This window comes from Hyla sarda, chromosome 3 (assembly GCF_029499605.1).
Source record: "Hyla sarda isolate aHylSar1 chromosome 3, aHylSar1.hap1, whole genome shotgun sequence".
Lineage (NCBI taxonomy): Eukaryota > Metazoa > Chordata > Amphibia > Anura > Hylidae > Hyla > Hyla sarda.
The window spans coordinates 442,233,232-442,258,699 of NC_079191.1; the positions used below are offsets into that span (position 1 = coordinate 442,233,232).

At 41.2% G+C, this 25,468-nt stretch overlaps 1 protein-coding gene across 1 annotated transcript in view; it reads left to right on the plus strand.

Annotated features, from left to right (window-relative positions):
- Nucleotides 1-25,468, plus strand: part of LOC130363192 (kinesin-like protein KIF6) — a 39,532-nt gene that overhangs the window by 7,144 nt on the left and 6,920 nt on the right. The window contains exons 3-7 of the mRNA XM_056568638.1: nt 597-681; nt 1,330-1,465; nt 6,051-6,109; nt 21,040-21,099; nt 22,131-22,237. Of these exons, the coding sequence (XP_056424613.1) occupies nt 597-681; nt 1,330-1,465; nt 6,051-6,109; nt 21,040-21,099; nt 22,131-22,237 (447 nt within the window). The remainder of the gene's footprint in view (nt 1-596; nt 682-1,329; nt 1,466-6,050; nt 6,110-21,039; nt 21,100-22,130; nt 22,238-25,468) is intronic.

A 25,468-nucleotide genomic window follows, 5' to 3' on the forward strand; every position in this document is an offset into this window, starting at 1 on the left:
CATGACAACGCAAGAAAAAAAAATCGAAACTTCACACAATGTGAACTGACCCCGACCCACTTATGAGTCTACTCAGTTCACCTTTGTGACCTCCAGAACCAGCAGCCTAATTAGATGACCAGGTGCAGTGATCAGACTCTACGCCCTCCCTCTGCCAAGTCAGAGGATTTATGGGAAATGTAGGCAACATTAGGAAATCATTTCAGTAATGGAATTGCAATCAGTATGACTGAAAACCCCCATGCCTGCCATATTGGCTAAAACGGTACAGTGTTTCCCAACCAGGGTGCCTCCAGCTGTGGCAAAACTACAACTCCCAGCATGCCTGGACAGCCTTCGGCTGTCCACGCATGCTGGGAGTTTTAGTTTTGCCACAGCTGGAGGCACCCTGATTGGGAAACACTGCTCTAATAATAGCCTGTGCTGCAGTCGGAGTGCTTCTTTACCTGACCCCTGCTGCTTTCTTATTTTCTGACTCTGCTCCAAGATATTTTCGGCTCCCTAGGATCCCTGCGCTGTTACTATATTATTTCCGTCTGCCAAAATGGAAATCACCTCCTCGCCAAAGTATTTATCATTTTCCAAACATCCCTTAGGTGTTTCCAGCACCTACGATGAGGCGGACAAGTCCGATCCAGCAGAGGAAGAGCTACGGGATCAGATGGAAGCGGAAAAGAAGCGGTATGCCGAAACGGGGAGCGGGGCCAAAACATCCACCTGCACATAGATACAGATACGGAGTAAATTCTATATAATACTATGGAGGGGGGGGGGGGGCATATATAGATAGGTGACCCCAATAATATAGATAGGTGACCCTGATACTACACCCCCCATCAGACATATATAGATAGGTGACCCCAATAATATAGATAGGTGACCCTGATACTACACCCCCATCAGACATATATAGATAGGTGACCCCAATAATATAGATAGGTGACTCTGATACTACACCCCCATCAGACATATATAGATAGGTGACCCCAATAATATAGATAAGTGACCCTAATACTACACCCCCCATCAGACATATATAGATAGGTGACCCCAATAATATAGGTGACCCTAATACTACACCCCCCATCATATATAGATAGGTGACCCCAATAATATAGATAGGTGACCCTGATACTACACCCCCATCAGACATATATAGATAGGTGACCCCAATAATATAGATAAGTGACCCTAATACTACACCCCCCATCAGACATATATAGATAGGTGACCCCAATAATATAGGTGACCCTAATACTACACCCCCCATCATTACTGATGTATACAGCACAGACGGGCTATTACCGCCGTATTCTCTCTTATATCCAGATACAAAACACATTTCAGTCGACTCAAAAGCCTCAAGACTGAGATCGAACACCTGCAGCTTCTACTGGAGAAGGCAAAGGTCAAAGTGCAGAAGGACTTTGAGGACTGGTGGTCCCAGGAGGCGTCAGAGCTGCAGGTATAACATGTAAAGAGAAGTGATGTCACCGCTGATCTCTAGTGATGGATAGGATGTATTCTCAGTGATGTCACCGCTGATCTCTAGTGAATGGATAGGCTGTATTCTCAGTGATGTCACCGCTGATCTCTAGTGATGGATAGGCTGTATTCTCAGTGATGTCATCGCTGATCTCTAGTGATGGATAGGCTGTATTCTCAGTGATGTCACCGCTGATCTCTAGTGATGGATAGGCTGTATTCTCAGTGATGTCACCGCTGATCTCTAGTGAATGGATAGGCTGTATTCTCAGTGATGTCACCGCTGATCTCTAGTGAATGGATACTCTGTATTCTCTGTGATGTCACCGCTGATCTCTAGTGATGGATAGACTGTATTCTCAGTGATGTCACCGCTGATCTCTAGTGATGGATAGGCTGTATTCTCAGTGATGTCACTGCTGATCTCTAGTGATGGATAGGCTGTATTCTCAGTGATGTCACCGCTGATCTCTAGTGATGGACAGGCTGTATTCTCAGTGATGTCACTGCTGATCTCTATTGATGGATAGGCTGTATTCTCAGTGATATCACCGCTGATCTCTAGTGATGGATAGGCTGTATTCTCAGTGATGTCACTGCTGATCTCTAGTGATGGATAGGCTGTATTCTCAGTGATGTCACTGCTGATCTCTAGTGATGGATAGGCTGTATTCTCAGTGATGTCACCGCTGATCTCTAGTGATGGACAGGCTGTATTCTCAGTGATGTCACTGCTGATCTCTATTGATGGATAGGCTGTATTCTCAGTGATATCACCGCTGATCTCTAGTGATGGATAGACTGTATTCTCAGTGATGTCACTGCTGATCTCTAGTGATGGATAGGATGTATTCTCAGTGATGTCACCGCTGATCTCTAGTGATGGATAGACTGTATTCTCAGTGATGTCACTGCTGATCTCTAGTGATGGATAGGATGTATTCTCAGTGATGTCACCGCTGATCTCTAGTGAGTGGATAGGCTGTATTCTCAGTGATGTCACCGCTGATCTCTAGTGATGGATAGGATGTATTCTCAGTGATGTCACCGCTGATCTCTAGTGAATGGATAGGCTGTATTCTCAGTGATGTCACCGCTGATCTCTAGTGATGGATAGGCTGTATTCTCAGTGATGTCACCGCTGATCTCTAGTGATGGATAGGCTGTATTCTCAGTGATGTTACCGCTGATCTCTAGTGATGGATAGGCTGTATTCTCAGTGATGTCACCGCTGATCTCTAGTGATGGATAGGCTGTATTCTCAGTGATGTCACCGCTGATCTCTAGTGATGGATAGGCTGTATTCTCAGTGATGTCACTGCTGATCTCTAGTGATGGATAGGCTGTATTCTCAGTGATGTCACTGCTGATCTCTAGTGATGGATAGGCTGTATTCTCAGTGATGTCACCGCTGATCTCTAGTGATGGATAGGATGTATTCTCAGTGATGTCACCGCTGATCTCTAGTGATGGATAGGCTGTATTCTCAGTGATGTCACCACTGATCTCTAGTGATGGATAGGCAGTATTCTCAGTGATGTCACCGCTGATCTCTAGTGATGGATAGGCTTTATTCTCAGTGATGTCACCGCTGATCTCTAGTGATGGATAGGCTGTATTCTCAGTGATGTCAATGCTGATCTCTAGTAATGGATAGGCAGTATTCTCAGTGATGTCACCGCTGATCTCTAGTGATGGATAGGCTGTATTCTCAGTGATGTCACTGCTGATCTCTAGTGATGGATAGGCTGTATTTTCAGTGATGTCACCGCTGATCTCTAGTGATGGATAGGTTGTATTCTCAGTGATGTCACCGCTGATCTCTAGTGATGGATAGGCTGTATTCTCAGTGATGTCACCGCTGATCTCTAGTGATGGATAGGATGTATTCTCTGTGATGTCACCGCTGATCTCTAGTGATGGATAGGCTGTATTCTCAGTGATGTCACCGCTGATCTCTAGTGATGGATAGGATATATTACGAGTGATGTCACCGCTGATCTCTAGTGATGGATAGGCTGTATTCTCAGTGATGTCACCGCTGATCTGTAGTGATGGATAGGCTGTATTCTCAGTGATGTCACCACTGATCTCTAGTGATGGATAGGCTGTATTCTCAGTGATGTCACCGCTGATCTCTAGGGATGGATAGGCTGTATTCTCAGTGATGTCACCGCTGATCTCTAGTGATGGATAGGCTGTATTCTCAGTGATGTCACTGCTGATCTCTAGTGATGGATAGGCTGTATTCTCAGTGATGTCACCGCTGATCTCTAGTGATGGATAGGCTGTATTCTCGGTGATGTCACTGCTGATCTCTAGTGATGGATAGGCTGTATTCTCAGTGATGTCACCGCTGATCTCTAGTGACGGATAGGCTGTATTCTCAGTGATGTCACCGCTGATCTCTAGTGATGGATAGGCTGTATTCTCAGTGATGTCACCGCTGATCTCTAGTGACGGATAGGCTGTATTCTCAGTGATGTCACCGCTGATCTCTAGTGATGGATAGGCTGTATTCTCCGTGATGTCACCGCTGATCTCTAGTGATTGATAGGCTGTATTCTCAGTGATGTCACCGCTGATCTCTAGTGATGGATAGGCTGTATTCTCAGTGATGTCACCGCTGATCTCTAGTGATGGATAGGCTGTATTCTCAGTGATGTCACCGCTGATCTCTAGTGATGGATAGGATGTATTCTCAGTGATGTCACCGCTGATCTCTAGTGAATGGATAGGCTGTATTTTCAGTGATGTCACCGCTGATCTCTAGTGATGGATAGGCTGTATTCTCAGTGATGTCACCAATGATCTCTAGTGATGGATAGGCTGTATTCTCAGTGATGTCACCGCTGATCTCTAGTGATGGATAGGCTGTATTCTCAGTGATGTCACCAATGATCTCTAGTGATGGATAGGCTGTATTCTCAGTGATGTCACCGCTGATCTCTAGTGATGGATAGGCTGTATTCTCAGTGATGTCACCAATGATCTCTAGTGATGGATAGGCTGTATTCTCAGTGATGTCACCGCTGATCTCTAGTGATGGATAGGCTGTATTCTCAGTGATGTCACCGCTGATCTCTAGTGATGGATAGAATGTATTCTCAGTGATGTCACCGCTGATCTCTAGTGAATGGATAGGCTGTATTTTCAGTGATGTCACCGCTGATCTCTAGTGATGGATAGGCTGTATTCTCAGTGATGTCACCAATGATCTCTAGTGATGGATAGGCTGTATTCTCAGTGATGTCACCGCTGATCTCTAGTGATGGATAGGCTGTATTCTCAGTGATGTCACTGCTGATCTCTAGTGATGGATAGGATGTATTCTCAGTGATGTCACCACTGATCTCTAGTGATGGATAGGCTGTATTCTCAGTGATGTCACCGCTGATCTCTAGTGATGGATAGGCTGTATTCTCAGTGATGTCACCGCTGATCTCTAGTGATGGATAGGCTGTATTCTCAGTGATGTCACCGCTGATCTCTAGTGAATGGATAGCCTGTATTCTCAGTGATGTCACCGCTGATCTCTAGTGATGGACAGGATGTATTCTCAGTGATGTCACCGCTGATCTCTAGTGATGGACAGGATGTATTCTCAGTGATGTCACCGCTGATCTCGAGTGATGGATAGGCTGTATTCTCAGTGATGTCACCGCTGATCTCTAGTGATGGATAGGCTGTATTCTCAGTGATGTCACCGCTGATCTCTAGTGATGGATAGACTGTATTCTCAGTGATGTCACCGCTGATCTCTAGTGATGGATAGGCTGTATTCTCAGTGATGTCACCGCTGATCTCTAGTGATGGATAGGCTGTATTCTCAGTGATGTCACCGCTGATCTCTAGTGATGGATAGGCTGTATTCTCAGTGATGTCACCGCTGATCTCTAGTGATGGATAGGCTGTATTCTCAGTGAGGTCACCGCTGATCTCTAGTGATGGATAGGCTGTATTCTCAGTGATGTCACCGCTGATCTCTAGTGATGGATAGGCTGTATTCTCAGTGATGTCACAGCTGATCTCTAGTGATGGATAGGATGTATTCTCAGTGATGTCACTGCTGATCTCTAGTGATGGATAGGCTGTATTCTCAGTGATGTCACCGCTGATCTCTAGTGATGGATAGGCTGTATTCTCAGTGAGGTCACCGCTGATCTCTAGTGATGGATAGGCTGTATTCTCAGTGATGTCACCGCTGATCTCTAGTGATGGATAGGCTGTATTCTCAGTGATGTCACCGCTGATCTCTAGTGATGGATAGGCTGTATTCTCAGTGATGTCACAGCTGATCTCTAGTGATGGATAGGATGTATTCTCAGTGATGTCACCGCTGATCTCTAGTGATGGATAGGCTGTATTCTCAGTGATGTCACCGCTGATCTCTAGTGATGGATAGGCTGTATTCTCAGTGATGTCACCGCTGATCTCTAGTGTATGGATAGACTGTATTCTCAGTGATGTCACCGCTGATCTCTAGTGATGGACAGGCTGTATTCTCCGTGGGTACTTTGCCTTCCTCGTTTTGTGTATTTTATCAGTCTTTTTTTTTTCTACAGAATCATCCGGAGGTAGACATGCGCAGTTCTCCATCTCCTTTTTCGCAGCATCCACACAGGTGCACATCAGTGTGAGAGATATCGGTGCTTAATGAAATAGAAGTCGTAGCAAAGTTCACAGCAAAGCCTTGAATTACTTTATAGCCACCCTGAGAGCCCCTGGGGCCCCGGTCAGATTCACGTCAAAGAGAAAAGACCTTGGAGTGCTGGAGAGCCTGCAGGATATAGTTACCCGCTCTTGGAAATATAATCATTATAATAATTATTGCCATAAACTTATCACCTGCTCAGCTTTTATTAATAGCGATAAATCTGAGGTTCTGCAGTTTTCTCCCCTTGATCTTTGAGCCCATATTATACAGACAGAAGAGATGGCACAGCTGGTGCGGCTTGTGATGGTGCCAATCTCTACATCCATGTCCAATCCTATATGGACAAGAACAGCTGGATAAAGCCTTCATGTTATAATCCACAAAGAGGGATAGAGACTCCAGAGAGATGGCAAACAAGACTAGTGAGGAGAACGGTGCACAATAAAAACACAAAATATTCAATAATAAATAAATATTCACACATAAAAATCCCTGAAACATTCTGACCGATTTGCAAAAAAGAAAGAAAAATGTGACTACTATAATACTGCTCCCTATACAATAATATAACTACTATAATACTGCTCATATATACAAGAATATAACTACTATAATACTGCTCCCTATACAATAATATAACTACTATAATACTGCTCCTATATACAAGAATATAACTACTATATTACTGTTCCTATATACAAGAATATAACTACTATAATACTGCTCCTATATACAAGAATATAACTACTATATTACTGCCCCTATATACAAGAATATAACTACTATAATACTGCTCCTATATACAAGAATATAACTACTATAACACTGCTCCTATATACAAGAATATAACTACTATAATACTGCTCCTATATACAAGAATATAACTACTCTATATACTGCCCCCTATATACAAGAATATAACTACTATAATACTGCTTCTATATACAAGAATATAACTACTATAATACTGCCCCCTATACAAGAATAGAACTACTATAATACTACTCCCTATACAAGAATGTAACTACTATAATACTGCTCCCTATACAAGAATATAACTACTATAATACTGCTCCTATATACAAGAATATAACTACTATAATACTGCTCCTATATACAAGAATATAACTACTATAATACTGCTCCCTATACAACAATATAACTACTATAATACTGCCTCCTATATACAAAAATACTATAATATTACTCCTATATACAAGAATATAACCACTATAATACTGCTCCTATATACAAGAATATAACTACTATAATACTGCCTCCTATATACAAGAATATAACTACTATAATACTTCTCCTATATACAAGAATATAACTACTATAATACTGCTCCTATGTGCAGGAATATAGCTACTATAATACTGCTCCTATATACAAGAATATAACTACTATAAAACTGCTCCAATATACAAGAATATATCTTCTATAATACTGCTCCTATATACAAGAATATAACTACTATAATACTGCCTCCTATATACAAGAATATAACTACTATAATACTGCTCCTATATACAAGAATATAACTACTATAATACTGCTCCTATATACAAGAATATAACTACTATAATACTGCTCCTATATACAAGAATATAACTACTATAATACTGCTCCTATATGCAAGAATATAACTACTATAATACTGCTCCTATATGCAAGAATATAACTACTATAATACTGCTCCTATATACAAGAATATAACTACTATAATACTGCTCCTATATACAAGAATATAACTACTATAATACTGCCTCCTATATACAAGAATATAACTACTATAATACTGCCTCCTATATACAAGAATATAGCTACTATAATACTGCTCCTATATACAAGAATATAACTACTATAATACTGCTCCTATATACAAGAATATAACTACTATAATACTGTTCCTATGTACAAGAATATAACTACTATAATACTGCTCCTATATACAAGAATATAACTACTATAATACTGCTCCTATATACAAGAATATAACTACTATAATACTGCTCCTATATACAAGAATATAACTACTATAATACTGCTCCTATATACAAGAATATATCTACTATAATACTGCTCCTATTTACAAGAATATAACTACTATAATACTGCTCCTATATACACAAATATAACTACTATAATACTGCTCCTATATACAAGAATATATCTACTATAATACTGCTCCTATATACAAGAATATAACTACTATAATACTGCCTCCTATATACAAGAATATAACTACTATAATACTGCCTCCTATATACAAGAGTATAACTACTATAATACTGCTCCTATATACAAGAATATAACTACTATAATACTGCTCCTATATACAAGAATATAACTACTATAATACTGCTCCTATATACAAGAATGTAGCTACTATAATGCTGCTCCTATTTACAAGAATATAACTACTATAATACTGCTCCTATATATAAGAATATAACTACTATAATACTGCTCCTATATACAAGAATATAACTACTATAATACTGTTCCTATATATAAGAATATAACTACTATAATACTGCTCCTATATACAAGAATATAACTACTATAATACTGCCTCCTATATACAAGAATATAACTACTATAATACTGCTCCTATATACAAGAATATAACTACTATAATACTGCTCCTATATACAAGAATATACCTACTATAATACTGCTCCTATATACAAGAATATAACTACTATAATACTGCTCCTATATACAAGAATATAACTACTATAATACTGCCTCCTATATACAAGAATATAACTACTATAATACTGCCTCCTATATACAAGAATATAACTACTATAAAACAGCTCCTATATACAAGAATATAACTACTATAATACTGCTCCTATATACAAGAATATAACTACTATAATACTGCTCCTATATACAAGAATATAACTACTATAATACTGCTCCTATATACAAGAATATAACTACTATAATACTGCTCCTATATACAAGAATATAACTACTATAATACTTCTCCTATAAACAAGAATATAACTACTATAATACTGCTCCTAAATACAAGAATATAACTACTATAATGCTGCTCCTATATACAAGAATATAACTACTATAATAATGCTCCTATATACAAGAATGTAGCTACTTTAATACTGCTCCTATTTACAAGAATATAACTACTATAATACTTCTCCTATATACAAGAATATAACTACTATAATACTGCTCCTATATACAAGAATATAACTACTATAATACTGCTCCTATATACAAGAATATAACTACTATAATACTGTTCCTATATATAAGAATATAACTACTATAATACTGCTCCTATATACAAGAATATAACTACTATAATACTGCTCCTATATACAAGAATATAACTACTATAATACTTCTCCTATAAACAAGAATATAACTACTATAATACTGCTCCTATATACAAGAATATAACTACTATAATACTGCTCCTATATACAAGAATATAACTACTATAATACTGCTCCTATATACAAGAATATAACTACTATAATACTTCTCCTATAAACAAGAATATAACTACTGTAATACTGCTCCTAAATACAAGAATATAACTACTATAATACTGCTCCTATATACAAGAATATAACTACTATAATACTGCTCCTATATACAAGAATGTAGCTACTATAATACTGCTCCTATTTACAAGAATATAACTACTATAATACTGCTCCTATATACAAGAATATAACTACTATAATACTGCTCCTATTTACAAGAATATAACTACTATAATACTGCTCCTATATACAAGAATATAACTACTATAATACTGCTCCTATATACAACAATATAACTACTATAATACTGCTCCTATATACAAGAATATAACTACTATAATACTGCTCCTATATACAAGAATATATCTACTATAATACTGCTCCTATATACAGGAATATAACTACTATAATACTGCTCCTATATACAAGAATATAACTACTATAATACTGCTCCTATATACAAGAATATAACTACTATAATACTGTTCCTATATACAAGAATATAACTACTATAATACTGCTCCTATATACAAGAATATAACTACTATAATACTTCTCCTATATACAAGAATATAACTACTATAATACTGCCTCCTATATACAAGAATATAACTACTATAATACTGTCTCCTATATACAAGAATATAACTACTATAATACTGCTCCTATATACAAGAATATATCTACTATTATACTGCTCCTATATACAAGAATATAACTACTATAATACTGCTCCTATATACAAGAATATAACTACTATAATACTGCTCCTATATACAAGAATGTATCTACTATAATACTGCTCCTATATACAAGAATATAACTACTATAATACTGCACCTATATACAAGAATATAACTACTATAATACTGCTCCTATATACAAGAATATAACTACTATAATACTGCTCCTATATACAAGAATATAACTACTATAATACTGCCACCTATATACAAGAATATAACTACTATAATAATGTCCCCTATATACAAGAATATAACTACTATAATACTGCTCCTATATACAAGAATATAACTACTATAATACTGCCCCTATATACAAGAATATAACTACTATAATACTGTTCCTATATACAAGAATATAACTACTATAATACTGCCTCCTATATACAAGAATATAACTACTATAATACTGCTTCTATATACAAGAATATAACTACTATGATACTGCTCCTATATACAAGAATATAACTACTATAATACTGCCTCCTATATACAAGAATATAACTACTATAATACTGCTCCTATATACAAGAATATAACTACTATAATACTGCTCCTATATACAAGAATATATCTACTATAAGACTGCCTCCTATATACAATAGGAGGGGACATATATACGTCCTGCGCTTTTTGTTGGGGGACATATATACGTCCTGCACTGTTTGTTGGGGGACATATATACGTCCTGTACAGTTTGTTCGGGGGACATATATACATCCTGCACTGTTTGTTGGGGGGACATATATACATCCTGCACTGTTTGTTGGGGGACAAATATACGTCCTGCACTGTTTGTTGGGGGGACATATACACGTCCTGCACTGTTTGTTGGGGGGACATATATACATGCTGCACTGTTTGTTCGGGGGACATATATACGTCCTGCACTGTTTGTTGGGGGGACATATATACGTCCTGCACTGTTTGTTGGGGGGGACATATACACGTCCTGCACTGTTTGTTGGGGGACATATATACGTCCTGCACTGTTTGTTGGGGGACATATATACGTCCTGCACTGTTTGTTGGGGGACATATATACATGCTGCACTGTTTGTTGGAGGGACATATATACATCCTGCACTGTTTGTTGGGGGACATATATGCGTCCTGCACTGTTGGGGGACATATATACGTCCTGCACTGTTTGTTAGGGGGACATATATACATCCTGCACTGTTTGGGGACATATATACGTCCTGCACTGTTTGCTGGGGGGACATATATACGTCCTGCACTGTTTGTTGGGGGACATATATACGTCCTGCACTGTTTGCTGGGGGGACATATATACGTCCTGCACTGTTTGTTGGGGGGACATATATACGTCCTGCACTGTTTGTTGGGGGACATATATACATGCTGCACTGTTTGTTGGGGGACATATATACGTCCTGCACTGTCAGTTGGGGGGACATATATACGTCCTGCACTGTTTGTTGGGGGACATATATACATGCTGCACTGTTTGTTGGGGGGACATATATACATCCTGCACTGTTTGTTGGGGAACATATATACGTCCTGCACTGTTTGTAGGGGCATATATACGTCCTGCCCTGTTTGTAGGGGACATATATACATGCTGCACTGTTTGTTGGGGGGACATATATATACACGTCCTGCACTGTTGGGGGGGGACATATATACATGCTGCACTGTTTGTTGGGGGGGGACATATATACGTCCTGCACTGTTTGTTGGTGGGACATATATATACACGTCCTGCACTGTTGGGGGGGACATATATACATGCTGCACTGTTTGTAGGGGACATATATACGTCCTGCACTGTTTGTTGGGGGACATATATACGTCCTGCACTGTTTGTTGGGGGACATATATACGTCCTGCACTGTTTGTTGGGGGACATATATACGTCCTGCACTCTTTGTAGGGGACATATATACGTCCTGCACTGTTTGTAGGGGACATATATACATCCTGCACTGTTTGTTGGGGGACATATATACATCCTGCACTGTTTGTAGGGGACATATATACGTCCTGCACTGTTTGTTGGGGGACATATATACATCTTGCACTGTTTGTTGGGGGACATATATACATCCTGCACTGTTTGTTGGGGGACATATATACATCCTGCACTGTTTGTAGGGGACATATATACGTCCTGCACTGTTTGTAGGGGACATATATACGTCCTGCACTGTTTGTAGGGGACATATATACGTCCTGCACTGTTTGTTGGGGGGACATATATACGTCCTGCACTGTTTGTTGGGGGACATATATACGTCCTGCACTGTTTGTTGGGGGGACATATATACGTCCTGCACTGTTTGTTGGGGGGACATATATACATCCTGCACTGTTTGTTGGGGGACATATATACGTCCTGCACTGTTTGTTGGGGGACATATATACGTCCTGCACTGTTTGTTGGGGGACATATATACGTCCTGCACTGTTTGTTGGGGGGACATATATACGTCCTGCACTGTTTGTTTGGGAAATATATACATCCTGCACTGTTTGTTGGGGGACATATATACATGCTGCACTGTTTGTTGGGGGGACATATATACGTCCTGCACTGTTTGGGGGGACATATATACGTCCTGCACTGTTTGTTGGGGGGACATATATATATATATACGTCCTTCACTGTTGGGGGGGACATATATACATGCTGCACTGTTTGTAGGGGACATATATACGTCCTGCACTGTTTCTTGGGGGGACATATATATATATACGTCCTGCACTGTTGGGGGGGACATATATACATGCTGCACTGTTTGTAGGGGACATATATACGTCCTGCACTGTTTCTTGGGGGGACATATATACGTCCTGCACTGTTGGGGGTGACATATATACATGCTGCACTGTTTGTTGGGGACATATATACGTCCTGCACTGTTTGTAGGGGACATATATACGTCCTGCACTGTTTGTAGGGGACATATATACATGCTGCACTGTTTGTTGGGGACATATATACGTCCTGCACTGTTTGTTGGGGGACATATATACGTCCTGCACTGTTTGTTGGGGACTTATATACGTCCTGCACTGTTTGTTGGGGGACATATATACGTCCTGCACTGTTTCTTGGGGGGACATATATATATTCGTCCTGCACTGTTTGTAGGGGGAACATATATACGTCCTGCTCTGTTTGTAGGGGGACATATATACGTCCTGCTCTGTTTGTAGGGGGACATATATACGTCCTGCTCTGTTTGTAGGGGACATATATACGTCCTGCACTGTTTGTAGGGGGACATATATACATGCTGCACTGTTTGTAGGGGACATATATACGTCCTGCACTGTTTGTAGGGGGACATATATACGTCCTGCTCTGTTTGTAGGGGACATATATACGTCCTGCACTGTTTGTAGGGGACATATATACGTCCTGCTCTGTTTGTAGGGGACATATATACATGCTGCACTGTTTGTTGGGGGACATATATACGTCCTGCACTGTTTGTTGGGGGGACATATATACGTCCTGCACTGTTTCTTGGGGGGACATATATATATACGTCCTGCACTGTTTGTAGGGGGACATATATACGTCCTGCACTGTTTGTTGGGGACATATATACATGCTGCACTATTTGTTGGGGACATATATACATCCTGCACTGTTTGTTGGGGGACATATATACGTCCTGCACTGTTTGTAGGGGACATATATACATGCTGCACTGTTTGTAGGGGACATATATACATGCTGCACTGTTTGTTGGGGGGACATATATATGTCCTGCACTGTTTGTAGGGGACATATATATATACGTCCTGCACTGTTTGTAGGGGACATATATACGTCCTGCTCTGTTTGTAGGGGACATATATACGTCCTGCTCTGTTTGTAGGGGACATATATACGTCCTGCACTGTTTGTAGGGGACATATATATATACGTCCTGCACTGTTTGTAGGGGACATATATACGTCCTGCACTGTTTGTAGGGGACATATATACATCCTGCACTGTTTGTTGGGGACATATATACATGCTGCACTATTTGTTGGGGGACATATATACATCCTGCACTGTTTGTAGGGGACATATATACGTCCTGCTCTGTTTGTAGGGGACATATATACATGCTGCACTGTTTGTAGGGGACATATATACATCCTGCACTCCCCCGTGTCCCCGGCCTCACTGATCTGCTGCCTCCATTATGGCGGACTCACACTGCAGCCTTCTCTTTCAGCCTCATCCCAGTAGATGACTGTAGCAGATGTGAGTGGAGTCGGGGGAGTCCTTAGGAAGGTGTCCTGCTCGCTCCCCGCCGTGGTGTTAACTAGCTAACATTTCATAGCGTCCTTACTCGTTATCCGTATAATCCAGCGGCGGCCGATCTCCTATTGTCTCATGTATCGGCCTCATTCATAAAATCCCATCTCTGTTCTGCTGAGGCCACAGGATGTAGAGCTGCACGTGAGAACGTAAAGGGGTATCCAGGATTACAAAAACAAAGCTGCTGTCTGCCAGAAACAGCGCCACCTCTGTCCTCAGGTAGTGTGTGGTATTACAGCTCAGTTCCCTTCACTTTAATGGATCTGCAGTGCACAAGAGGGGTGTTGTTTCCTGAAGAAAGAAGCTTTGTTTTCTTAATCCTTGATGACCCCTTTAACCTTCCTAATATGGGGGGAGCTGCATACCAGGGAGCATCACCCATAAGCCCCCTAAACTAGCTGGATCTCTGCAGGGAGAATCAGAACTCCAAGAAATATTTATATTTTACTGATCTATTGTTACATCTTGGTTTATAGTCTAGAGACAGCTAAAGTAGTATCTATAATTCCAAAACTCCAGTCACATCCAGAGCTGTTTTTACTTTTCTTATACTCCGGTCACCTCTAGAGCTGTATTCACTATTCTTATACTCCAGTCACATCCAGAGCTGTATTCATTATTCTTATACTCCAGTCACATCCAGAGCTGTATTCACTATTTTTATACTCCAGTCACATCCAGAGCTGTATTCACTATTCTTATACTCCAGTCACATCCAGATCTGTATTCACTATTCTTATACTCCAGTCACCTCCAGAGCTGTATTCACTATTCTTATACTCCAGTCACATCCAGAACTGTATTCACTATTCTTATACTCCAGTCACATCCAGAGCTGTATTCACTATTTTTATACTCCAGTCACATCCAGAGCTGTATTCACTATTCTTATACTCCAGTCACATCCAGAGCTGTATTCACTATTCTTATACTCCGGTCACCTCCAGAGCTGTATTCACTATTCTTATACTCCAGTCACATCCATAGCATTATTCCCAATTCTTATACTCCAGTCACCTCCGGAGCTGTATTCACTATTCTTATTCTCCAGTCACCTCCAGAGCTCTATTCACTATTCTTATACTCCAGTCACCTCCTGAGCTGTATTCACTATTCTTATACTCCGGTCACCTCCAGAGCTGTATTCACTATTCTTATACTCCAGTCACATCCAGAGCTGTATTCACTATTCTTATACTTCAGTCACCTCCAGAGCTGTATTCACTATTCTTATACTCCAGTCACATCCAGAACTGCATTCACTTTTCTTATACTCCAGTCACATCCAGAGCTGTATTCACTATTCTTATACTCCAGTCACCTCCAGAGCTATTTTCACTATTCTTATACCCCAGTCACCTCCAGAGCTGTATTCACTATTCTTATACTCCAGTCATATCCAGAGCTGTATTCACTATTCTTATACTCCAGTCACCTCCAGTGCTGTATTCACTATTCTTATACTCCAGTCACCTCCAGTGCTGTATTCACTATTCTTATACTCCAGTCACCTCCAGAGCTGTATTCACTATTCTTATACTCCAGTCACCTCCAGAGCTGTATTCACTATTCTTATACTCCAGTCACCTCCAGAGCTGTATTCACTATTCTTATACTCCAGTCACCTCCAGTGCTGTATTCACTATTCTTATACTCCAGTCACCTCCAGAGCTGTATTCACTATTCTTATACTCCAGTCCCCTCCAGAGCTGTATTCACTATTCTTATACTCCAGTCACATCCAGAGCTGTATTCACTATTCTAATACTCCAGTCACCTCCAGAGCTGTTTTTACTTTTCTTATACTCCGGTCACCTCTAGAGCTGTATTCACTATTCTTATACTCCAGTCACATCCAGACCTGTATTCACTATTCTTATACTCCAGTCACATCCAGAACTGTATTCACTATTTTTATACTCCAGTCACATCCAGAGCTGTATTCACTATTCTTATACTCCAGTCACATCCAGAACTGTATTCACTATTCTTATACTCCGGTCACCTCCAGAGCTGTATTCACTATTCTTATACTCCAGTCACATCCAGAGCATTATTCCCAATTCTTATACTCCAGTCACCTCCAGAGCTGTATTCACTATTCTTATTCTCCAGTCACCTCCAGAGCTGTATTCACTATTCTTATCCTCCAGTCACCTCCAGAGCTGTATTCGCTATTCTTATACTCCGGTCACCTCCAGAGCTGTATTCACTATTCTTATACTCCAGTCACCTCCAGAGCTGTATTCACTATTCTTATACTCCAGCCATATCCAAAGCTGTATTCACTCTTCTTATACTCCAATCACCTCCAGAGCTGTATTCACTATTCTTATGCTCCAGTCACCTCCAGAGCTATTTTCACTATTCTTATACTCCTTTCACCTCCAGAGCTGTATTCACTATTCTTATACTCCAGTCATATCCAGAGCTGTATTCACTATTCTTATACTCCAGTCACCTCCAGTGCTGTATTCACTATTCTTATACTCCAGTCACCTTCAGTGCTGTATTCACTATTCTTATACTCCAGTCACCTCCAGAGCTGTATTCACTATTCTTATACTCCAGTCCCCTCCAGAGCTGTATTCACTATTCTTATACTCCAGTCACATCCAGAGCTGTATTCACTATTCTTATACTCCAGTCACCTCCAGAGCTGTATTCACTATTCTTATACTCCAGTCACCTCCAGAGCTGTATTCACTACTCTTATACTCCCGTCATCTCCAGAACTGTATTCACTATTCTTATACTCCAGTCATCTCCAGAGCTGTATTTATTATGCTTATACTCCAGTCACATCCAGAGCTGTATTCATTATTAGTATACTCCAGTCACCTCCAGAGCTGTATTCACTATTCTTATACTCCAGTCACATCCAGAGCTGTATTCACTATTCTTATACTCCAGTCACATCCAGAGCTGTATTCACTATTCTTATACCCCAGTCACCTCCAGAGCTGTATTCACTATTCTTATACTCCAGTCACATCCAGAGCTGTATTCACTATTCTTATACTCCAGTCATCTCCAGAGCTGTATTCACTATTCTTATACTCCAGTCACCTCCAGAGCACAGAGCAGCATTTGCTCTTCTTGTACGCCAGGCACATCCAGAGCTGTATTCGCTATTCTTATACTCCAGTCACCTCCAGAGCTGTATTCACTATTCTTATACTCCAGTCACACCCAGAGCTGTATTCACTATTCTTATACTCCAGTCACATCCAGAGCTGTATTCACTATTCTTATATTCCAGTCACCTCCAGAGCTGTATTCACTATTCTTATACTCCAGTCACCTCCAGAGCTGTATTCACTATTCTTATACTCAAGTCACATCCAGAGCTGTATTCACTATTCTTATACTCCAGTCACATCCAGAGCTGTATTTACTATTCTTATATTCCAGTCACCTCCAGAGCTGTATTCACTATTCTTATACTCCAGTCACATCCAGAGCTGTATTCGCTATTCTTATACTCCAGTCACCTCCAGAGCTGTATTCACTATTCTTATACTCCAGTCACATCCAGAGCTGTATTCACTATTCTTATACTCCAGTTACCTCCAGGGCTGTAGTCACTATTCTTATACTCCAGTCACCTCCAGAGCTGTAGTCACTATTCTTATACTCCAGTCCCCTCCAGAGCTGTATTCACTATTCTTATACTCCATTCTCCTCCAGAGCTGTGTTCACTATTCTTATACTCCAGTCACATCCAGAGCTGTATTCACTATTCTTATATTCCAGTCACCTCCAGAGCTGTATTCACTATTCTTATACTCCAGTCCCCTCCAGAGCTGTGTTCACTATTCTTATACTCCAGTCACATCCAGAGCTGTATTCACTATTCTTATATTCCAGTCACCTCCAGAGCTGTATTCACTATTCTTATACTCCAGTCACATCCAGAGCTGTAGTCACTATTCTTATACTCCAGTCACCTCCAGAGATGTATTCACTATTCTTATACTCCAGTCACCTCCAGAGCTGTATTCACTATTCTTATACTTCAGTCACATCCAGAGCTGTAGTCACTATTCTTATACTCCAGACACCTCCAGAGCTGTATTCACTATTCTTATACTCCGGTCACCTCCAGAGCTGTATTCACTATTCTTATACTCCAGTCACATCCAGAGCTGTATTCACTATTCTTATACTCCAGTCACATCCAGAGCTGTATTCACTATTCTTATACTCCAGTCACATCCAGAGCTGTATTCACTATTCTTATACTCCAGTCACATCCAGAGCTGTATTCGCTATTCTTATACTCCAGTCACATCCAGAGCTGTATTCACTATTCTTATACTCCAGTCACCTCCAGGGCTGTAGTCACTATTCTTATACTCCAGTCACCTCCAGAGCTGTATTCACTATTCTTATACTACAGTCACCTCCAGAGCTGTATTCACTATTCTTATACTCCAGTCACCTCCAGAGCTGTAGTCACTATTCTTATACTCCAGTCACCTCCAGAGCTGCATTCACTATTCTTATACTCCAGTCACCTCCAGAGCTGTATTCACTATTCTTATACTCCAGTCACCTCCAGAGCTGTATTCACTATTCTTATACTCCAGTCACATCCAGAGCTGTATTCACTATTCTTATACTCCAGTCACCTCCAGAGCTGTATTCACTATTCTTATACTTCAGTCACCTCCAGAGCTGTATTCACTATTCTTATACTCCAGTCACCTCCAGAGCTGTATTCACTATTCTTATACTCCAGTCACCTCCAGAGCTGTATTCACTATTCTTATACTCCAGTCACCTCCAGAGCTGTATTCACTATTCTTATACTCCAGTCACCTCCAGAGCTGTATTCACTATTCTTATACTCCAGGTACCTCCAGAGCTGTATTCACTATTCTTATACTTGTGTCACCTCCAGAGCTGTATTCACTATTCTTATACTCCAGTCACATCCAGAGCTGTATTCACTATTCTTATACTCGTGTCACCTCCAGAGCTGTATTCACTATTCTTATACTCCAGTCACATCCAGAGCGGTATTCACTATTCTTATATTCCAGTCACATCCAGACTGTGAAAATGTGGTGGATAAGTAAAAAAAAAAAAAAAGAAATCCAAATAACCCCCTCCGTTCCTAATTTTACAAAGGTACAAATATTGGGGTACAGAGGAGATGGGGACGTCCCTTCTGTGTCCTTGGGAAATAATATATAATATTTAGGGTAGAAATTACCAAGAAATTCTCTTAAACAGCTGTCAACTAGAATGGATCTTTGCTGCCACCTAGAGGACTATTTTAGGTAGTTCAGGTTCTGATGAGACTATTGGCAGTGAGGTGAGAATGTGACTATACGAAATATAATAATTCTGCTGAGATTGGAAAGTGATAACTTATTAAAGGGGTATTCCAGGAAAAAAATACTTTATATATATATATGTATGTGTGTGTGTGTAGAGAGGGACCCCCCCCCCCCCCCCATGCCTCTGCATGGACAGAAACCTCACTGAGCAATGATGGCATGTAAATAAAGGTAATTCTGAGATAAATATAGGTTGTAGACACAGAAAAATTAAGTGTACATATAAAATTTCCCAAAGTATTTATATGTTGTTTTTTTGGGTCTCAACAGCACAGTATATTGCACTTTTGAATGCTGCAAAAATATGTAAATAGTCTTATGTTCAAGGGGTACTCCGGTGGAAAACATATATATATATTTTTTATATCATCTGGCTCCAGAAAGTTAAACAGATTTGTGAATTGCTTCTATTAAAAAATCTTAATTCTTCCAATAATTATCAGCTGCTGAAGTTGAGTTGTTTTCTGTCTGGCAACAGTGCTCTCTGCTGACATCTCTGCTAGTCTCGGGAACTGCACAGAGTAGATGAGGTTTGCTATGGGGATTTGCTTCTAAACTGGACAGTTCCCGAAACAGACAGAGGTGTCAGCAGAGAGCACTTAGACAGAAAAGAACAACTGAACTTCAGCAGCTCATAAGTACTGAAAGGATTAAGATTTTTTAATAGAAGTAATTTACTAATCTGTTTAACTTTCTGGAGCCAGTTGATATAAAAAAAAAAGTTTATTTTCCTGGATAACCCCTTTAATTCCACATAGAAGATATATGGGTAGATTTATCTAAACCTGTCCATAGGAAAAGTTGCCCAGTTGCTCATAACAACCAATCAGATCGCTGCTTTCATTTTTAACAAGGCCTCTGCAAAATGAAAGCAGAGATCTGATTGGTTGCTATGGGCAACTTGGCAACTTTTCCTTTGCACAAATTTAGATGAATCTCCCCCATTGAGTTTTATACTAGTCAAAATTTGTTGTTGTTTTTGCAGTATTTTCAAGAATGCGACCAACAGCAGCAGCAGCTTTGAGAGGCCGGAGTCCGGTCACAGGTAATGTCAGACCTCACCGCCAGGTATCGGGATTGAGGACGTCGGTATGATGTACCGCACAACTTATAAATATCTCCCCGTACTCCCCGTCACAGCCATTCAGGAGCCCGGGAAAGAGCGAGGAGAAGTTTGCACGGCATTGCTCTTGCGTTACAGCTGCTGGTGATGTGAAGGGGACTCGGTGCTCACTAGGAAATAAAAATTACTGTGTTTCAAAACTACAACTCCCAGCATGCCCGGACAGCTGTTGGCTTTCCGAACATGCTGGGAGTTGTAGTTTTGCAACAACTGAAGGCACCCTGATTGGGAAATCCTGCTCTGAGAATTGTAGGTCTCCCATCCACTGCCTAGACCATGATTACTGCTGCTTAGCATGCTGGGAGTTGTAGTATTGTAACAGCTGGAGGCACACTGGTTGGGAAACACTGCTGCGACAATTGGTCTCCCATTCACTGCCCAGACCATGATTCCTGCTGCTTAGCATGCTCAGAGTTGTAGTTTTGCAACTGCTGGAGGCACGCTGGTTGGGAAACACTGTTTTGAGCATTGTTGGTCTCCCATCCACTGCCCGGATCATGATACCTGCTGCTTAGCATGCTAAGAGTTGTAGTTTTGCAACAGCTGGAGGCATGCTGGTTGGGAAACACTGCTCTCACAATTGGTCTCCCATTCACTGCCCAGACCATGATTCCTGCTGCTTAGCATGCTGGGAGTTGTTGTTTTGCAACAGCTGGAGATGCACAGTTTAAAAAAAAAAACACTGCTGTAATGTCAACTATTGCTAAATTAAAGCTTCCAGGTATGATGGGAGTTGTAGTTTTGCAACAGCTGCAGAGCCATGGTTTGGGGAACACTGCGATAGGGTTACAGGATAACATTCATTTTACCTGCAGCAGAGACCTTATAATGTAACTCTATGAGGAGCTGGGAATTTGCCGTTCTCCAGCTGTTGCAAAACTACAACTCCCATCATTCCCTGACCTGCCGATTCATAAACTTTACATCATGTTTGGTCTGATAATCCATTTCAGGGCCTCCCGCGGCGCAGACACTCCCATCCCGCTCACCGGGGACAGCCAGACGGACGCGGACATCCTGGCCTTCGTCAGAGCGCGGCAGAACCTGCTGAACCGGAAAGGTGACGTCACTTTTACTTAATTACATCTGGTATTTAGTTCGTTACATTTATTCAGGGAAATCAGCCCCTCCCCCCCCCCCTGTCCCCTATTAGAGTGTAATGGGGAGATATAAGGGGGTCATCATTCACCGCTGTGTCACAGAACCTTCTTCCTCTGACATCATCACCAATGATGTCACAGCGCGGTGACATCATCACTTCTTACCCAAGAGCCACCCACCTCTATTAGGTTGTTGAAAATTGAATTCAGACGATCTGTTGCTCGGAAAGCTGGGTGAAAACCAATATGGCTGCCAACACGACTAGTCACTTGAGCCCTAAATTTCAGAGTTTCAGATCATCTCCACCTTAAAGGGGTATTTCGCCCCCAGACATCTTATCCCCTATCCAAAGGGCGGAGGCTTGTGACGCCCCCTCCCATAGACTTGCAATGAGGGGGCGTGGCCGTGACATCACGAGCCTCCGACACTGCCCCCTGACGCTCTAAACCAGAGGTCTTCAACCTGCGGACCTCCAGATGTTGCAAAACTACAACTCCCAGCATGCCCGGACAGCCAACGGCTGTCCGGGCATGCTGGGAGTTGTAGTTTTGCAACATCTGGAGGTCCGTAGGTTGAAGACCACTGCTCTAAACGAATGCCGGGTGCAGCAGGGGTCGCCAGGTCATACATCTTATCCCCTATCCTTTGGTTAAAGGATAAGATGTCTAGGAGCGGAGTACCCCTTTAAGGGTATGTTCACACTACGGAATTTCCGCTCACAGAATTCTTCTAGCAGAAATTCCATCAGGCGGCCTCTGCTAAAATCCTTTGGCGGTAGGACCGCGCGACGCTGCGCCTTCGCTGTTGATGACCATGCAGTGCACGCGTAATTCCATGAAAGAATGAATGTTTTTTTTTTGTTTTTTTTTACGCGGATCAATTTCAGCCGCTGAAATTCCGCAGTGTGAAGGGGTCCACAGAAGACCCGTTCACACCAATGCAAAGGTTTACACTACGGAATTCTGGAGCGCAATTCTGTGCACGGAAATTCCATAGTGTGAGCATACCCCTAAAAAAAAATTTAAAATAAATAATTTGCAAATATATCCAAACTTGTGGGAAAGTTGGGTGACAACCAAAATAGCCCCTCGGGGATTGTCACTAAGTCTGGATAGGGATACGGTCCCTACTTTTATGTCGTTATATTTATTATTCAGAAGTCTAGGTGACCATCATGGGGAATCACATGACCGCAGGAGCAGATTCTGAATTTTGGGAACCCCCTGAGGGATTTGCAGTCATGTCACCCAGCTTTCCCAGGACCATATCTCTAACGCTCTGTCATTGGGGAGTTACATCATGTTCGTGATCATTAATTTCCTTGGAATAATGGCCGCTCCTCGCCTCCAGCAGTAGTCACTGACTTATCACAGACGCTCAGATAAAACTCTGTCTTTGTCCTATCATTTTCCATGAACGCGGCGGAGGGAGCAGCGGCATATGGCGTCCACGTTGCGAATTATCTGGCAGCTTATCATGAGTGGCTGTTATGTAAACACAGAGAAGAGCAGGTAAATAATGGGGAGGGCACTTAATTCTCTGATGGGTTCACTTCGCTCTGGAGTATTAATAGTCAGCACTGCGCAGTCATGTGACCCCCGCCAGCTGCGGGATTTCCCCTACTATAGAGTAATACTGCCATAGGACTTCCCTATACACCTCCCCAGGGCTCGGGGGCTACAGGGTAATTGGGGGGGGGGGGCATGAAAAAATGTAATGGTAGCAACGTTTGGAAATTTTTTTAATTAAAGGGGTACTCCGGTGGAAAACTTTATTATTATTTTTTTTTTTAATCAACTGGTGCCAGAAAGTTAAACAGATTTGTAAATTATTTCTATTAAAAAATCTCAATCCTTCCAGTACTTTTTAGCTGCTGAATACTAAAGTGCTCTCTGCTGACACCTCTGTCAGTTTTAAGAACTGTCCAGAGTAGGAGAAAATCCCCATAGAAAACATATGCTGCTCTGGACAGTTCCTAAAATGGACAGAGGTGTCAGCAGAGAGCACTGTGCTTGTGATGTCAGCAGAGAGCTCTGTGCTTGTGATGTCAGCAGAGAGCTCTGTGTTCCAAAAAGAAAATAATTTCCTCTGTAGTATTAAGCAGCTAATAAGTACTGGAAGGATGAAGCTTTTTTAATAGAAGTAATTTACAAATCTGTTTAACTTTCTGGCACCAGTTGATTTAAAAAAAAAATAATAATAATAAATAAATAAAAAAGTTTTCCACCGGAGTACCCCTTTAACTACAATTGAAGGAGAAGTCTAGCCAAAATTAACTTACCCCCTATGCACAGGATGGGGGATAAGTAGCTGATTGTGGGTGGTCTGACCACTAGTAACCCCCACGACCTCCTGCACAGGCCCCGCACTCAGTAAGGAGCATGTGCGGTAGACGGGACACGCTCCATTCATTTCTATGGGAGCTCTGGAGAGACCCCAGTACAGCACTCGGGCATCATCGGCCCTCCTAAAGAAATGAATGGAGGGCGTGCCGTATACCGGTAGACAACACATGCTGCTCACAGAGAGTCAGGGTCCTGTTCCAGAGATCTTGGGGGGTCCCAGTGGTCAGACCCCTACTATCTGCTACTTAACTACTATCACACACGATCAGGTGTCTCATAGAAAAAAGGGGGTGTGGTGTAAAGAAAGGAGGTGTGTCTAGAAAAAGGGGGTGTGGTGTAAGGAAAGAAGGTGTGTCATAGAAAAAGGGGGTGTGGTGTAAAGAAAGGAGGTGTGTCTAGAAAAAGGGGGTGTGGTGTAAGGAAAGAAGGTGTGTCATAGAAAAAGGGGGTGTGGTGTAAGGAAAGAAGGTGTGTCATAGAAAAAGGGAGTGTGGTGTAAAGAAAGGAGGTGTGTCTAGAAAAAGGGGGTGTGGTGTAAGGAAAGAAGGTGTGTCATAGAAAAAGGGGGTGTGGTGTAAGGAAAGAAGGTGTGTCATAGAGAAACGGGTGTGGTGTAAAGAAAGGAGGTGTGTCATAGAGAAAGGGGGTGTGGTGTAAGGAAATGAGGTGTGTCATCGAAAAAAAAGGGGTGTGGTGTAAAGAAATGAGGTATGTCATAGAAAAAAGGGGTGTGGTGTAAGGAAAGAAGGTGTCATAGAAAAAGGGGGTGTGGTGTAAGGAAAGAAGGTGTGTCATAGAGAAAGGGGTGTGGTGTAAGGAAAGAAGGTGTGTCATAGAAAAAGGGG